This window comes from Zootermopsis nevadensis, unplaced genomic scaffold (genome assembly GCF_977971745.1).
Source record: "Zootermopsis nevadensis isolate Lab colony 2312 unplaced genomic scaffold, Znev_1.0 Znev_ptg000061l, whole genome shotgun sequence".
NCBI classification, from domain to species: Eukaryota; Metazoa; Arthropoda; class Insecta; order Blattodea; family Termopsidae; genus Zootermopsis; species Zootermopsis nevadensis.
Genome location: NW_028259192.1, coordinates 10,495,294 through 10,511,021, shown reverse-complemented (window position 1 = coordinate 10,511,021; position 15,728 = coordinate 10,495,294). Strand labels below are relative to the sequence as shown.

At 39.9% G+C, this 15,728-nt stretch overlaps 1 protein-coding gene across 19 annotated transcripts in view; it reads left to right on the top strand.

Annotated features, from left to right (window-relative positions):
- LOC110838392 (uncharacterized) overlaps nucleotides 1-15,728 on the top strand; it is a 64,132-nt gene that overhangs the window by 22,731 nt on the left and 25,673 nt on the right. For 8 of the 19 annotated variants that reach the window (XM_022081607.2, XM_022081592.2, XM_022081570.2 and 5 more), the window contains 2 exons: nucleotides 7,079-7,156; nucleotides 11,191-13,642. In XM_022081607.2, the coding sequence (XP_021937299.1) occupies nucleotides 11,195-12,184 (990 nt within the window). In that variant the 5' untranslated portion in view covers nucleotides 7,079-7,156; nucleotides 11,191-11,194 and the 3' untranslated portion in view covers nucleotides 12,185-13,642. Of the gene's footprint in view, nucleotides 1-986; nucleotides 1,271-7,078; nucleotides 7,157-11,190; nucleotides 13,643-15,728 lie in introns of those variants that run through there. The other 11 variants (XM_022081635.2, XM_087340527.1, XM_022081659.2 and 8 more) reach the window with 5 other exon arrangements.

The following is a 15,728-nucleotide window of genomic DNA, read 5'->3' as shown; positions in this document are numbered from 1 at the left end:
TTATTGTAATTATAATTGTTTATACATTTATTGTAATTTTAATGAACCAATGTGTAGAATTTTCAATGCATCTGGCGCGTTAAGCGCCCGCCTCTCGAAAACCGTGAGAGATGTATCGGCACATATTGCGTACGAAATACGTATTACCTCTTGAGCTTTCCATATCTGTTTTCAGATTTTACATATCGCAAATGGTTTAGGTTCTACAAACATTTATTTATACCCTACTGCTGCGTTCGCGTGTTGCGTCATAACAAGATGGATGACATTGAAGCTGAAAGAGTCCGTAATGCAGAATATATGAGACAGTACAGAAAACGTAAAAAAATAGAAGTATTAAATAATGAACCTGAAGTTCCCAAAAGAATACCAAAAACTAATGCTGAACGTATGAGGGATAGTTAAATAAGCAATGTCTTAATCAAACTATATATTCAATTGTAAAGCACGTATAAAGGAAATATTTAGAATAAAGCTAATATATAAACTTCCTTTCATTGTATTTGTTGCCTACATATAATTTAAATACAAAGACGTATTTACGTCAGATTCTCCGGAGCCACTGTCAATTTTTTTTAAGGGACCAGGTTTCAGATGCATATACAGGTAACTCTCGGTTTACGAACGTTCGATTTACGAACATTCGGTATAACGAACGTCACAATTCATTAAAAATTTCTTAAAGTCGCCAATAGACAGAGTTCCTTATAAAACGAAATGCCAAACGTATAGTGAACATAAATGTAAGATTTAAATAAATAAACTTTTAAAAAATATATTTATTACAATAATTATCAGGAAATTATTATATGATAATTAGTACATGGTTTTATCTCTCTTTACTATAAAAATTTGTGATTCCTCGTTGTCTTCAAGAAATGACGTCATCAACAATGTCAACAGATATTTGTTTACTCGGCATTGTTGTGTAACACAACAATGCCGAGTAAACAAATAACGCTTCACTACCAAGCCAGTCGCATTATCACTGCTCTACAAGCAGCACGTCGCATCTTCTTATTTACTATAAAAATTTGTGATTAGTCGTTGTCTTCAACCAATTTGTCATCAAAAAATGACGTCATCAACAATGCCGAGTAAACAAATAACGCTTCACAACAAAAGAAATCAAAGAATATCAAGTCAGTCGCATTATCACTGCTCCAGAAACAGCACGTCGCATTCTTAAGAATTGACTAACAGTTGTTCTAAAACATCAGGAAAGTGAAAGAAGACGTTATCAAGTATTTGAAGTACCAACTCCAACAAGGTAAAGTGATACTCATTCGATATATTATGATTATGATCGATTTTGAGACGAAGATTTGAAAGGGTGGGGTTGGACGTAGATAGTTGACCGACCAAGAACTTTTGGCCTCTGAACAGCGATGTAAAGAACTAAAACATCTGAACTATTTAACAAATAAAGAAAAGCGAAGGGACACCTATATTGATAAAAGCAGGAAAACGTATTTAACAAGAACACAAGAACAAAAAATCAGACGAAGATTTGAAAGGGTGGGGTTGGACGTAGATAGTTGACCGACCAAGAACTTTTGGCCTCTGAACAGCGATGTAAAGAACTAAAACATCTGAACTATTTAACAAATAAAGAAAAGCTAAGGAAGACATACATTGATAAACGTAGAAAACCTTATTCACCAAGAGTAGAAGAGAAAAAACGAAGATATGTATGGATTGGGTTAGACGTAGAAAGTTGGCTGACCAAGATCAGTTAGCCTCTGAACAGCGAGGTAAAAAACTAAAACATCAGAACTATTTAACAAATGAAGGAAAGCGAAGTAAGACTTACATTGATAAAAGTAGAAAAACGTATTCAACAAAAACAGAAGGGAAAAAATCAGACGAAAATTTGCAAGGGTGGGGTTGGACGTAGAAAGTTGAGTGACCAAGAGCAGTTGGCCTCTGAACAGCGACATAAATAAGTAAAAAATCAGATTAGAGAAAGTGCTCCGAATAAGACACTAAATTAACACCCCGAAGGTGGATAGTTTAGTGTCTTACTCAAGATTTTAAAACTCATCCAACCCCCCGAAGGGGGAGTTAGTCAAGTGTTTTAACCCGCCCATTGGGGGGTGAGAGTTAGTTTAGTTTCTTACTCAAGGGTTAAAAAACTTGAATGAGACATAAAGTAACCCTTCCGATGGGGGGTTAGTTTAGTGTCTTACTCAAGACTTTAAAACGCAACCAACCCCCCCGGAGGTGGGGTTCGTCAAGTATTTTAACCACCATTCGGGGTGTTGTTAGGTTTCTTACTCAAGGGTTAAAACACTTGAATGAGACACTAAACAAACCCTTCCGAAGGGGGTTAGTTTAGTGTCTTACTCAAGATTTTAAAACGCAACCAACCCCCCCAAAGTGGGGAGGTTTGGTCAAGTGTTTAAACCCCCCCATTCGGGGGGTTAGTTTAGTTTCTTACTCAGGGGTTAAAACACTTGAATGAGACACTAAACTAACCCCCCGAAGGGGAGTTAGTTTAGCGTGTTACTTAAGATTTCAAAACGCAACCAACCCCCCAGAAGGGGGGGGTTGTTCAATTCTTTTAACCCTCAATTCGGGGCGGTTAGATTAGTTTCTTACACAAGGTTGGTGGCGTTTTACAAACTTGACCAACCCTCCCTAGGAGCTCCAAAAGGAGCGCCCTGCTCTAGTCTACTATACAATTTTCTGATTTCGTCGTTGTCAACCAATTTGTCGTCAAAAAATGACGTCATCAACAATGTTAACAGATATTTGTTTACTCGGCATTGTTTTAGAACACAACAATGTCGAGTAAACAAATATAACGCTTCACAACAAAGAAATCAAAAATATCAAGCCAGTCGCATTATCACTATAACTAACAAATAAAGAAAAGCGAAGGGAAATTTACATTGATAAACGTAGAAAAACGTATTCAACAAGAACAGAACAGCAGAAGAAAACAAACGAAGATTTGCAAGGGTGGGGTTGGACGCAGATAGTTGACTAACCAAGAACAGTTAGCCTCTGAACATCGACGTAAAGAACTAAGACATCAGACATACTTAACAAATAAAGAAAAGCGAAGGGAGAGTTACATTGATGAACGTAGAAAAACTTATTCAACAAGAACCGAAGGAAATAAAGGAGACGAAGATTTGAAAGGGTGGGGTTGGACTTAGAAAGTTGACTGACCAAGAACTTTTGGCCTCTGAACAGCGACGTAAATACTTAAACATCAGACCTATTTAACAAATAAAGAAAAGCGAAGGAAGACGTACATTGATGAAAGTAGAAAAACGTATTCAACAAGAACAGAACAGCAGAAGGAAACAAACGAAGACTTGCAAGGGTGGGGTTGGATGTAGATAGTTGACTGAACAAGAACAGTTGGCCTCTGAACAGCGACGTAAAGAACTAAAACATCAGACCTACTTAACAAGTAAAGAAAAGCGAAGGGGGAATTACATTAATAAACGCAGAAAAACATATTCAACAAGAACAGAAGAGCAAAAAACAAACAAACGAAGATTGTATTTTAACCACCATTCGGGGGGTTGTTTAGTTTCTTACTCAAGGGTTAAAACACTTGAATGAAACATTAAACTAACCCTTCCGAAGGGGGGTTAGTTTAGTGTCTTACTCAAGATTTTAAAACGCAACCAACACCCCCAAAGGGGGATTGATCAAGTGTTTAAACCCCCCATTCGGGGGGTTAGTTTAGTTTCTTACTCAGGGGTTAAAACACTTGAATGAGACACTAAACTAACCCCCCGAAGGGGAGTTAGTTTAGCGTGTTACTTAAGATTTCAAAACGCAACCAACCCCCCAGAAGGGGGGGTTGGTCAACTGTTTTAACCCTCAATTCGGGGCGGTTAGTTTAGTTTCTTACACAAGGTTGGTGGCGTTTTACAAACTTGACCAACCCTCTCTAGGAGCTCCGAAAGGAGCGCCCTGCTCTAGTGCTTTAAAATGGCTGCTAACGTATACGATTCGTATCGTAAAAGCTCAGGAATGCAAGATACACATAATGAACAAAAACGTATAACGAACGTCGTCTTGGAACCGAGCTCGTTCGTAAACCGAGAGTTGCCTGTAATGCTATTGAGAACACTATTTTTCTAAATATGGATCGTGATGTAAACAACTTGCGTAGGCCATAATATGCTCTATTGTCAAGTAGTATTCTGTTATGTAATTCGGCATCGATGTTATTAATAGTTATGAAAATTCCTTGACCACTTCAAAATTATATTCTCCAATCGCAAGGTTTTCACATATTCTCTTTAGGTGTGCTTCACTTGTCGATATCATTATACGTACATTTGGTTTCGGACTCATTCAGTTGGAGACCAAATTCTTTGGCAGTTCTCTCTAATTTGGTAAAGACTTCTATTGTGTCACACATGCAGCGGCCATTTATGTTAATGTCATCGGCATATGCTAGTATTTTCATGGATTTATTATATATGGTACCATTGTTTAGGATTCCAGCATCCCTCATGACTTTCTCCAATACAACATTAAACAAAAGGCAAACAAGTGCGTCTTTCTTTGTTTCGAACCGCTCTGAAATATCGTTTTGAATTTTGACGCTACACTGAACTGTTTTCATGGTCATTTTTGTAAGTCTAATTAATTCTTCAGGTATTCCTAGGTGTAGCATAGTTTCACATAGTTTATTTCTGAGTACACTATCATATGTCGCTTTAAAATCGACAAATGTATGGTACGCGTCTACGCCATATTCTAATGTTTTTTTCGAGGATATTTTGTAGGAAGAATATTCTATCAGTTTTAGACTTGCCTTCTCGAAAGCCTTTCTCGTTGTGGCCCAGTATATTTTCAACGAACGATTTCTGCCTCTCATAGAGTATACTGGAGAAGATTTTATACCCTGCGTTCAATAGTGTAATGTCCCTATGTTAACATTTTCTTATGTATGGGGAAATGTTACAAATCAGTCGCCACCTTAAGGTGGCGACTGACTTGTAACATTTGCCTGTAATGTAACGTGTTACAAATCGAGCATTACACAAGTGAAGACAGCGAACGGAGCCGCTCGATGCGAGCCGCTCACGCTCACGGGCGCTCCATCGTGTTGTCGGTTTTTTCGCGAATCCCTTTGAGTGTTACATTACAAGTCAGTCAGTCAGTCAGTCGAGCGGCGTCGTAACTAGCATTCACGAGTTCTTTAGATAAGAGTAGCGTATTAAATGAAACAAAGATAACACAACCTCCACGTCCGACATATTGAATGAAATGAATGGAGCACACACGAGCACAGTCGAGCCGAGCGTTCAAAACGAGCATTCGATACACCACACCAGTTGTGGTGTAATGTAACATGCTCGCCGCGAATGTTACATTACGAGTAAATGTTACAAGTCAGTCGCCACCTTTAAGGTTGTGTTATCTTTGTTCCATTTAATACGCTACTGTTATCTAAAGAACTCGTGAATGCTCGTTACGACGCCGCTCGACTGACTGACTGATTTGTAATGTAACACTCAAAGGGATTCGCGAAAAAACCGACAACACGATGGAGCGCCCGTGAGCGTGAGCGGCTCGCATCGAGCGGCTCCGTTCGCTGTCTTCACTTGTGTAATGCTCGATTTGTAACACGTTACATTACAGTCAAATGTTACAAGTCAGTCGCCACCTTTAAGGTGTTACATTACAAGTCAGTCAGTCAGTCGAGCGGCGTCGTAACGAACATTCACGAGTTCTTTAGATAAGAGTAGCGTATTAAATGAAACAAAGATAACACAACCTCCACGTCCGACATATTGAACGAAATGAATGGAGCACACATGAGCACAGTCGAGCCGAGCGTTCAAAACGAGCTTTCGATACGCCTCACCAGTTGTGGTGTAATGTAACATGCTCGCCGCGAATGTTACATTACGAGTAAATGTTACAAGTCGTGAATGCTCGTTACGACGCCGCTCGACTGACTGACTGACTTGTAATGTAACACTAAAAGGGATTCGCGAAAAAACCGACAACACGATGGAGCGCCCGCGAGCGTGAGCAGCTCGCATCGAGCGGCTCCGCTCGCTGTCTTCACTTGTGCAATGCTCGATTTGTAACACGTTACATTACAGGCAAATGTTACAAGTCAGTCGCCACCTTAATACGTTCGTGGGGGCAGTGAGGCTAAATACTGATTGTATTTTATCATTAACACGTAATTTATGAAGGAACATGACGTTCAACTCGTAGTTAATTGTGTTTGAAATAATCAACATTTGTATGATATGACGTCTTCAAACATCCATCGGACCGTATGTCTGTCAGTGAATATCAATACGGCTGCTGTGATATTCTCAGACTAAATACGAGGTCGCAGCACGCAAATGAACGAAGTGCCAGATTGGTGCGTTTCACGATCTGAAAACGCGAAAAATGAGAACACCAAATATCAGCCTGTAAATTTGTGAATTTTAATCGGATCATAGTGCAACTTTCAACTAGGCATTATCTAACACTAAAGAACGTTTTTTGTGAAGACTCCACGTAAAAATACCAGTAATTAGCCCTTCTTCGTTTGCTTATTCGTCGTACAATAGTCCGTCCGGCTTCTGTGATCTGAGCTTTCATAACAAATGATTTTAGTGGGTGAGGTCAGCCTCACGTCCAACCCCCAACCTGAAGGACCAGGCCTCCCGGAGACAGGGTGGCCCAGCTAAACCCCCAGACACCAGGTACTATTTTAGTCGCCTCTTACGACATGCATGGGCTATAGTGGGGCTATTCTTATTCTCCGACCACCACATGGACGGTAATGAACCTATGGTTTCCATTAAAGACAGCAAATTCTTGACAAGCTGGGTGACTATCAGCTTCTCAAGAAGGATTATTTTCCGTTGAGTTAGTCATAAAGTCGAGGAGTGAAGGCTCTCGTATGAGTGTCCTTGTTTGTTATTCCATGATTTTATTATCTGGTTCATCGTGATCCCCTTTCTGCAAACTGCCCCGCCCATGTTTGTGTGGCCTTCTGCTTTCCACTTAGCTGAATGAGATACCAATTACGTTTTATCTTTAGCCTTTATCTACTATGACACACGTCAATACTGTAATTTTCTGTCCTCAGTGACCATTTCGTTTCAAGATGGAACTAGGATCGTGAACTTCTGTCATCCGCTGTTTGCCTCGTCAGTAGAATATTCAGGTATGTTGTTAAAAAGAGCCTTGTATGATGTGAGGTTTTCACAGCGGTGAATATGAAGATTTCTGTCTTCTTGTTACGCAACATTTGTTTTAGGGAGACATGATGAAGTTGTAGTTGACCGGGTGTAGAGCATGTTTATAGGTTATGTACCTTACGGTTAGGTATTCGTTCACGTTTCTTCGTTTGGTGTCACTACAGGCCAACGATGAAATTGCTTTTCTTAGCGGACCCCCCCCCCCCCCCCCAAATACCTAGTCTCCTTCAGCGACTGCAGTGACTTCTCAGAATGAAGACGTACAATATTTATCAACATAAGGGCTGGCTCATAGAATACCCAAGTTGAGAGGATTGTTTATCAATTCGTATATTATTGTCTTATGCTGTTTAATCTGAATTAGATGCGAAAATGATCGTGAATAGACAAGGATTCGGAAGAAGATGCTGGTGGGCTGTTCAGAGGTAGGCCTGATTTTCCGAAATTCGCATGGATAAACCGAATAAAAACATGAACACCTCTGTATTACATGAAGCCGGTCGATATTTGAACAGGGAACCTCTCGAATAAAAGTTTATACAAACTTCATTTAGTTTCAGATCGTGTTTTTATGCACGGGAATGACCGATAGCGAAACATTCAAATTAAGGAGAATACTGATTTAGTTATAGGGCGTGTTATTCACCGACACTTACGAAATCTAACGGTTTACATCGCTTTGACTTTAAGATATGAAGATGACCATGATTGATTTGTAGGTAAGATTTGGAAGGTGGTAGTACTGATGATATGTGAAGGCAAGACCGATACTAGGTTGTAGAGCCACAAGAAGAAGAAGAAGAAGAATCAATATGACAGGGGATAACAAGTTACGTGCATGAACGATGAAGCCTTATATAAGATTCGTTATCCTTCTGGGCGCAGCCGCTGGATTAGAAAGTACAGTAGGACCCGGTTATCCGCGGAGTGGATTATCCGTGATCATTGCAATGTGAATACGTACGTTTGTGTACAAATGTGACACCCATCGCCCTAATGATGGGAGAACTTAAATCCTACTTAATTGCTCTCTGGCAACTTCAAATGAATACTAGAGACTACAGTCACAATCTACAATCCACAGCTAAAGAACGAAATGAGGGGACTTATTGCGTGTACCTCGAATTTATAAAATAAAACACACGACTGAAAAATTGTGAGAGGTACCTACTGGGTCCCTTAGAGTAGGTACCTCTCACCTGAAGACGGAGACAGAACCAGCCTCCGAAACGTCGTGATTTAAAAAAAACACGATGGAAAAAGTCCTGGCAACGAATTTTAAGTGTAAACTACCGTCGTCAAAACCCTTTAGAATTGAAGGAGACTGGATAATGTTGGCCCAGGACAGGGTCCGGTGGAGGGCTTTGGTTAATTCGGTGATGAACCTTCGGGTTCGGTAAACCATCTAGTTAGTTAGTTAGCTCTGCATTTAATTACAAATGTCGAATTCGTGAGCAACCATACCTGAAATAAGTCACTGAAGCACGTGAAAGTGGTAGTAGAGCCAGTTTCTGAAATGCAGTGCAAGTTTAATCAGGACGAACGCAATTGCAGCGCACGGCAGAGCCATGACGAGCGTGCCTATAGCTTGGGATGATTGCGTGGGTTGGAAATAAACCGCACGGTGAGTGAGTGAGTCACGCAGTCCAATCCTGTCACCTACCTACATAGGAAGCCCTAATGCTTACACTGCATGGAAATCAATACTTTACATCCAACGTTCAAGGCACATTTCCTTGTATAATATCAGAACGAAACGTAGCAACTTGCAGACATTACATGGGATATTGTGATCGATATTCATAATTCAATTTTATATTTTAAAGAGGTAACTTTATAAGTATGGTAATTGATGTTCAGGCCAGCTTAGACATGATCTTTCCCCTCTTCCTATGTACAAAAGTCAAAGCTCTTCAAATGTTAAATTTATTTGCGTTAATCAGTTGTAGACTGTGCACCCACTGTTCAGACTAACAGTTACTAAACTGATTTAAGTGCATCGAAACAGCAGCTAAGTTTTACTCTGTAATGTTTTCTCCGACTGCGGTCTTGATGTTAATTTTGCTAATGTAAATCTTGTAGCGGGACAATGACAACACCTTTATCCATCGTGTCATTAAATATGTTGTTGTTGGAAGATTCGCCTTGATTCTTAACAGACGTAAAGCTTATTATCTTTGCCACCGAGTACAGACCGGTCCTCGGACCCACATTTTTACTCAGAACAAGCCAATGAATAACCACCCGAAGTCTGGCAGAAGATTCATGAGACACTTACTGAGTCATTATGTAATTGTATTTTCAATAAGTACAAGGAATTATCTAAATGAATTTCTATTTGAAAGCGTAATTATGCATATTTTCAATAACATAAACGAACATGTTTTTTCGAAAAATATCCCAACAGAAGTTTTGGAGCATTTAATAGGTTCTGTATTTTTTTAAGTGTATACGCAAGTGTTTTATCCAGTGAACTGATTAAGGCAAAATAAGTAAGTTCGATTTGTCCTTCGTGCAAAGAAAATTTGTGTAACATATATGAACCAAAATTAAATTCCATCAACAATTTTTAGTATAATCCAAATACGAAAATTCATCGAAGTATAACCAGTTCATGAGATTAACAAGCAGACTGCGGAACACCGGGGGGGGGGGGGGGGGGGGGGTAGAGAAAAGGTAAGTGATAGAAGATTACTACAAATGGCAAATAAAATTGTGTTGGTATAGAAAGGCTAAGCTGATATGCGGGATAAAAGAGCATTAATGTTGTACCACTGTTTAAAAAAGTGGAAGAGGGAGTATACAGAATAATTCAAAGCTCGAATACAATACTGAGGGAGGTTGGGGAGATAATTTAAAGCAGAAAATGTACCCCCCCCCCCGATTTGCCACCTCCGATTGACAAAGTTTTTACGTTGATGTCATTTTGTTGCTCAGATTATATAGCATCAAATGACAGGATGAGTAGTGAATAATGAACTGAGAAGTAAATGGGAGAAAGTAGTTGTGGCTTAATTTTAAGGTTCTATCCTGACATTTGCCTGGAAGGGCTAAGGAAAACTACAAAAATCTCAATCTGAGCCCCTCCACCCCCAACCACTACAATTAAATAAATCTGTTTAAGTTTTGGGAATGAACTGAATGAGACATATATGACCTTCCAATTATGCATTCATTTTATGTAAGTAATGATCTCCCTAAGTTGTAACTAACTAGGAAACCCGAAGGTTCATCACCGAATTAACCAAAGCCCTCCACCGGACCCTGTCCTGGGCCAACAAAATCCAGTCGCCTTCAACTCCTATCTCCCATAGATCCCGCCTAAGATTGTCCTCCCATCTACGTCTAGGTCTCCCCAGCGGTCTCTTTCCCTCAGGCTTCCCAACCAATACCCGGTGCACACCTCTTGTCACATCCATGCGCGCTACATCCCCCGCCCATCTCATTCTTCTCGACTTCACCCTGACAATACTGGGGGAGGAGTACAGATTTTTAAGCTCATCATTATGCAGTTTCTCCAGACCCCATCGGTTTCTCTCTCTCTCTCTCTCTTTTCTTTATAGTGTTCTGCCTGACGACAGGTCCATATGAACAGGATCCTTCCATCCTTTTCTCTGACTGGGACCTGTTCATATACGTTCTTGGCAGATGATCCAGAAGTGGTTTGCCATTGCCTTCGTCTGTGTGTGAATTGAGTAATTGTTGGGATGCCACGGAGAAACCGGGGAAGTCCCCGGAGGAAACCTCCGTGTTGCCTAGACCACGGCCTTGCCCAACACAAGTTATAAATTCGGGCACCGCCGGGAATCGAACCCAAGACCCCAGGATTACAAGGCCAGCGTTCTAACCGCTAGACCACCTAGGCCCAAATATCTCCTCAACGCCCTATTCTCAAACACCTGCGATCTATGTTCCTTCCTAGACTATTCCAGTTGAAAAGCATAAAAAAATATGCTGCTGACGCTTCACATTTTAGAAACAAATATTGGGAATGTTTCAGGTGGATGAGTACCAAGATGGCATCAGCGTTGCAGTGGAAGCTGAACCGGCTGTTCTCATTTCCTCGTCTAATTGTCCTGGTGGTGGTGGTAGTTGTTCTGTTTCTCTTGTTAAAACCATCTGAAGTAGATTACGGCTTCCTGCCCTACAGGCAGGAACTGTTTGACATAGTTGCCAACAGTGCCTTCGATGGCTTTAACAACGAAACCGGTTCTAAGAATGGAGAATACATTGTCCCAAACATCATCCACTTGTTATTTTTTGATATCAGTGAATTATCTTTTGTGGATGCAGTTTGTGTGTTGGCGGCATTTAAGAATCAGCGCCCAGAAATTATATATTTTCACACTAATGTCGAAGAATTTAAAGGGCAGTACTGGGAGAAACTGAAGAGTACACCAGGTCTGCACATAAAAATCCAGAAAGTGACACTGCCAGATAAAATATTTGGCCAAAATTTCGGTTCAAAAAACCACCGGTGGCACGCGGGGGATGTAGTACGAATAAAGATTCTGATGGAATATGGAGGAATATTTTTAGATAATGATTCTTATTTAGTGAAAAGTTTAGATGAATTTCGTAAATTTGAAATGACTCTAGGTTGGCCTGAAGGACAGTATTTAGGCACTCAAGTGTTGGTGGCCAATAAAGATGCCAGGTTTCTGCGTCTTTGGCTTGAAACTTACAGACAGTATTACCCCAACCGATGGTACTTCAATGCGGGAGAAAAACCCACAAGGGAAGTGCTATGGTTCAAACCTGAATTGGTGCATCGAGTGAAGACACTATTTGGCGTGCAAGACCTTAGCGAAGAACTGTACAGGACTGACGATTGGAGTGAATGGCGTAAATTTTATGCGATACATCTCCTTATCAGACATCGATGGTACCTGGACAGTTTGTGGAATATGCTGTGGTGGCCAAGTCTACATGAAAATAACATTGGTAACTACCCCAAAACGTTTGGTGAAATGGCAAGGGAGGTATACTTCTAATGAACAAGGAGATGAGTACCCAGTCCCATTAATTCTGAACTTGTACTTTTATTTATCAAGTATGACGTAGGCCTGTAATGTTATAATGACCAAATGTGGTGTTAAACCGTGAGTGATAGTTTTTAGAAGATGCAGAAATGCCTACAATTAGTCGCCATGCTTATAGAAGACGTCTAGTCATACATCTAGTTTCAATGTATAAATATAGTGCAAATGTTATTGTCCTTATAACGTAAATTTGCCTAATAGATTCACTCAGCATTTTTGAATGAAGATTCTTCAGATTATCTGTATTTTAAATATCTTGTCTACTCACCTTTTCCCCTCCAGTAAGACGCAGTCCAAAACAGCACTCAGGCGAATTATGTACAGGCCGACTAATCCAGCGTTTTCGTATTATATCTCGATTGTAACGGAGACTGCATTACACGATGCTTTAGCAAGGATATAATTTGTCAAAGTCACCCATTTTGTGGAGTACCGGAAACAATCTGTAATACAGCAAAGAAACAAAAGTTTCTCAATTATACTGCATGGCTTTGAAATAAAAGCGGAAGAACTGATAGCCCAAAGTTGTTATCCTGATGGATGATGTATTTTTTCCCCAGCAGTCATGGAAAGGCCAATTATTATTTTGCATCTGAAATCACATATAAATCATCGTAGTAGCTTCTTGTGAGTTATTTCCACAGAGTATATAAAATTAATACATAACAGGGAGATCATGTCTGCATGTTTGAACTCTGATGAAATTTGGTATTGGAGATGTATACCAAAATCTGAAAGAAAAATGTAATTTTTTATCATACATATTTACCACTTTTATTTTCTTTGAAACTTCAGCTATTCTGTCTGTTTTTGAAGCTTGTTTATTATTGAAGATATGAGAAAATGGTGCCAGAGGTTATAAACGAATTGGTTATTCCATGCATGTCGTAATAGAGGCAGAAAAAATGTGTTTATGGCAATTTAATTAGTACCACTCAATATTAGACGCTGTAGCAAAGGTGTTGCTATAACCAAAATCGACTAATTAAGATTTCTCAAAAAGGTACATCACACGAAAAATCTATGTCAGATTTAAATTTGCAACTTATATTTGAAACATAACATATTTTATATGCTGAATATTACATTAAAAAGAAAAATAACCATTGACTGTGCAAAGTGATCTGTAATAAAATTAGCCTTTTCATCAGTGGATAAGTGTTGCATCATTAAAAGAAAAGCCTGTTTGTGATTTATTCTAAACGTTATATCAATAAAAAAATTTATACCAAACAAATGATGATGCTGACCATATCAGTAAAGAAATTATTAAAAGCCTTCACAGACTGGTTAAACTTTCTTCAAACGTAAACCATACGGAACTTCAAAAGAGCAAAACAAGACTTTACAGTGTAAGTTTAAGTAGTGTATTCCCTATGTTATGATACTATTAAAAATACTTGGAATTAACTGGTTAGAGATCTCTCAAAAGTGGTTTTACTAAACTGGTCTATGTGGGTACCTAAGTGACTCATCTGGAAAGAAAAATCTAGCAAATCTTTAAACTAATTCACACTCAGTATTAATATGCAAATATTATCAATATTCACAGAATGTAAACAATACAATATAACAAGAGACTGTTCATTCATTCTTATCCTACTGTACGCGTGTACATGATGGAGCAAAATAGACATAATCCCAAAGTTGGAGAAAGTGTTTCTCTGCAATGTTGGTATCCACCTACAAATCCACACAGCATATCGACCCAGAACAACAGTCAGAATCTTACATATTAATGCTCACCAAACATAACCTAAAGTGGTTTAATTACGCAACTTTTTAAAAATTAATTATAAAACTTCCACTTACATGAGGGAATGTTAGCTTTTGACAAGGTGGTTGTAGACCCCAATAGGTGCTTCCATTTGGTCAGAATAACATTTACCTTACAGAATCCAGTATGGAGAAGAATGCCAGCCAGTAACACATCCACAACTGCAAAGAATCCATATGTTTTTTTCTCATTGCCGATATCTGCTTCCATTCCCACCACACACAGCCACACCGTTTGTGTATTCGCATTAGAAGCAGTACAATATGGCGTTTCTCAGAGTGTTGAACAGTGCTTTTAATATCAAATTTCTAGTGAAAGAGGAAGTGAAGCCGGATAAAATTCTTGGCAGTTGAAGTGCACAATATGGGGAAGAGACGTTACTACAAATTTTTCCGAAGACCGTGAACAGGTCGCTAACCGACCACATGGTCACGTGTAGCCGACAGTTGTCACAGATAACGTTCGTCGCGTTGTGATTTTGGAAATCAGATGAATTAAAGTGCGTGATGTTGCATGCATTGTGTGCATGTGTGTTGGGAGTACAAAGATAATTATCCGTAAACACGTAATTGTTCAATAAAACTCGTGGGTCCCAAGGATACTGACGTTTGAAGGCACAACTTATTTTGATGTCTGCCCACTATCTCATCCAGACTGAACTGGAAACTCATTCCTGAAGCGAAAAGTAACTTGACACATGGGTAAAATATTTCACTCCAGAATCAAAGAGGTCCGGTTTGGAAAGGCGTCACAACGGCTACAAAGTCAGCCTGTTGCCTTATCTGCTGCCAGCATCAGTGTCTTACCACCACGACGATGGCAAAAACGTGTAGAGGGGCATTATCATGAAAAGGAGTAATAGTTTGGTGATTTCGACATGTTTCTTCGTGTAAATAAAAAGTCCAGGTCTACCTTGAACCACCCTCGTAACAATGTTTAGCCACCCTGGTCAAGGCTTCCCTAGACTTGGCTAGGGCCACACATCTGGTTGCCGTTAGCCCCTGGTAATATTTGGCTCCTCCTGATGTCAAGTTTCCTCTTGGCACTTCCAGTCACTTGGTCTTTGTCGGATTAACCCTGCCTTTGGAACAGCTGTCTTCTCAGCGTCCCTGGCTTGGCTGATACTATCAGCTCCCTGAGGTACTTTGCTAGAACTGCTGGTCTGTGCTGAGAGGAATAAACTTTCAAATGGAAGCTCTGTGAAAGAGAGCTCTTTTATTAATCTGGGTCTTTAGAGTCCCTGAGTCCTCAGAGAGGATTAATTCGTTTTGGGTTCTGCCCTCAGACCTGGGCCTTATAGGTACCCTTGGTTAGGGCTTCCCAGAACTTGGGTAGTGCCATGTACTCTGGTTGCCATAGCCCATGGTACTATCTTGTCTCTCCCTGGTTTTTTAAGCGTCCTCTTCAGACAGGCCTATATCAGATGAAGCCTGTCTACCTTAAAGGCAGCATATTGTAGGTCTACAAATTGGCTGAAACTGCCAGCTCCCTGTGGTGGTCTGCCAGAACTGTTGGCTTCCAATCAGCAGGTTTACTGGAGCTGCTGGCTCCAAAGGAGGTGACATCTATAAAAAGCATAAAAGCAGGTTTCTCACAATTGATGAGTCCCTGTCCCCAGTTAACTTCTCAACCCCCTGGGTTTGTTGATACTCTTAACAGCCTGAGGTGGTATGCCAGAACTGTGGCTCCCTGTTGAGAGAAATAAACTTTCAAATGGAA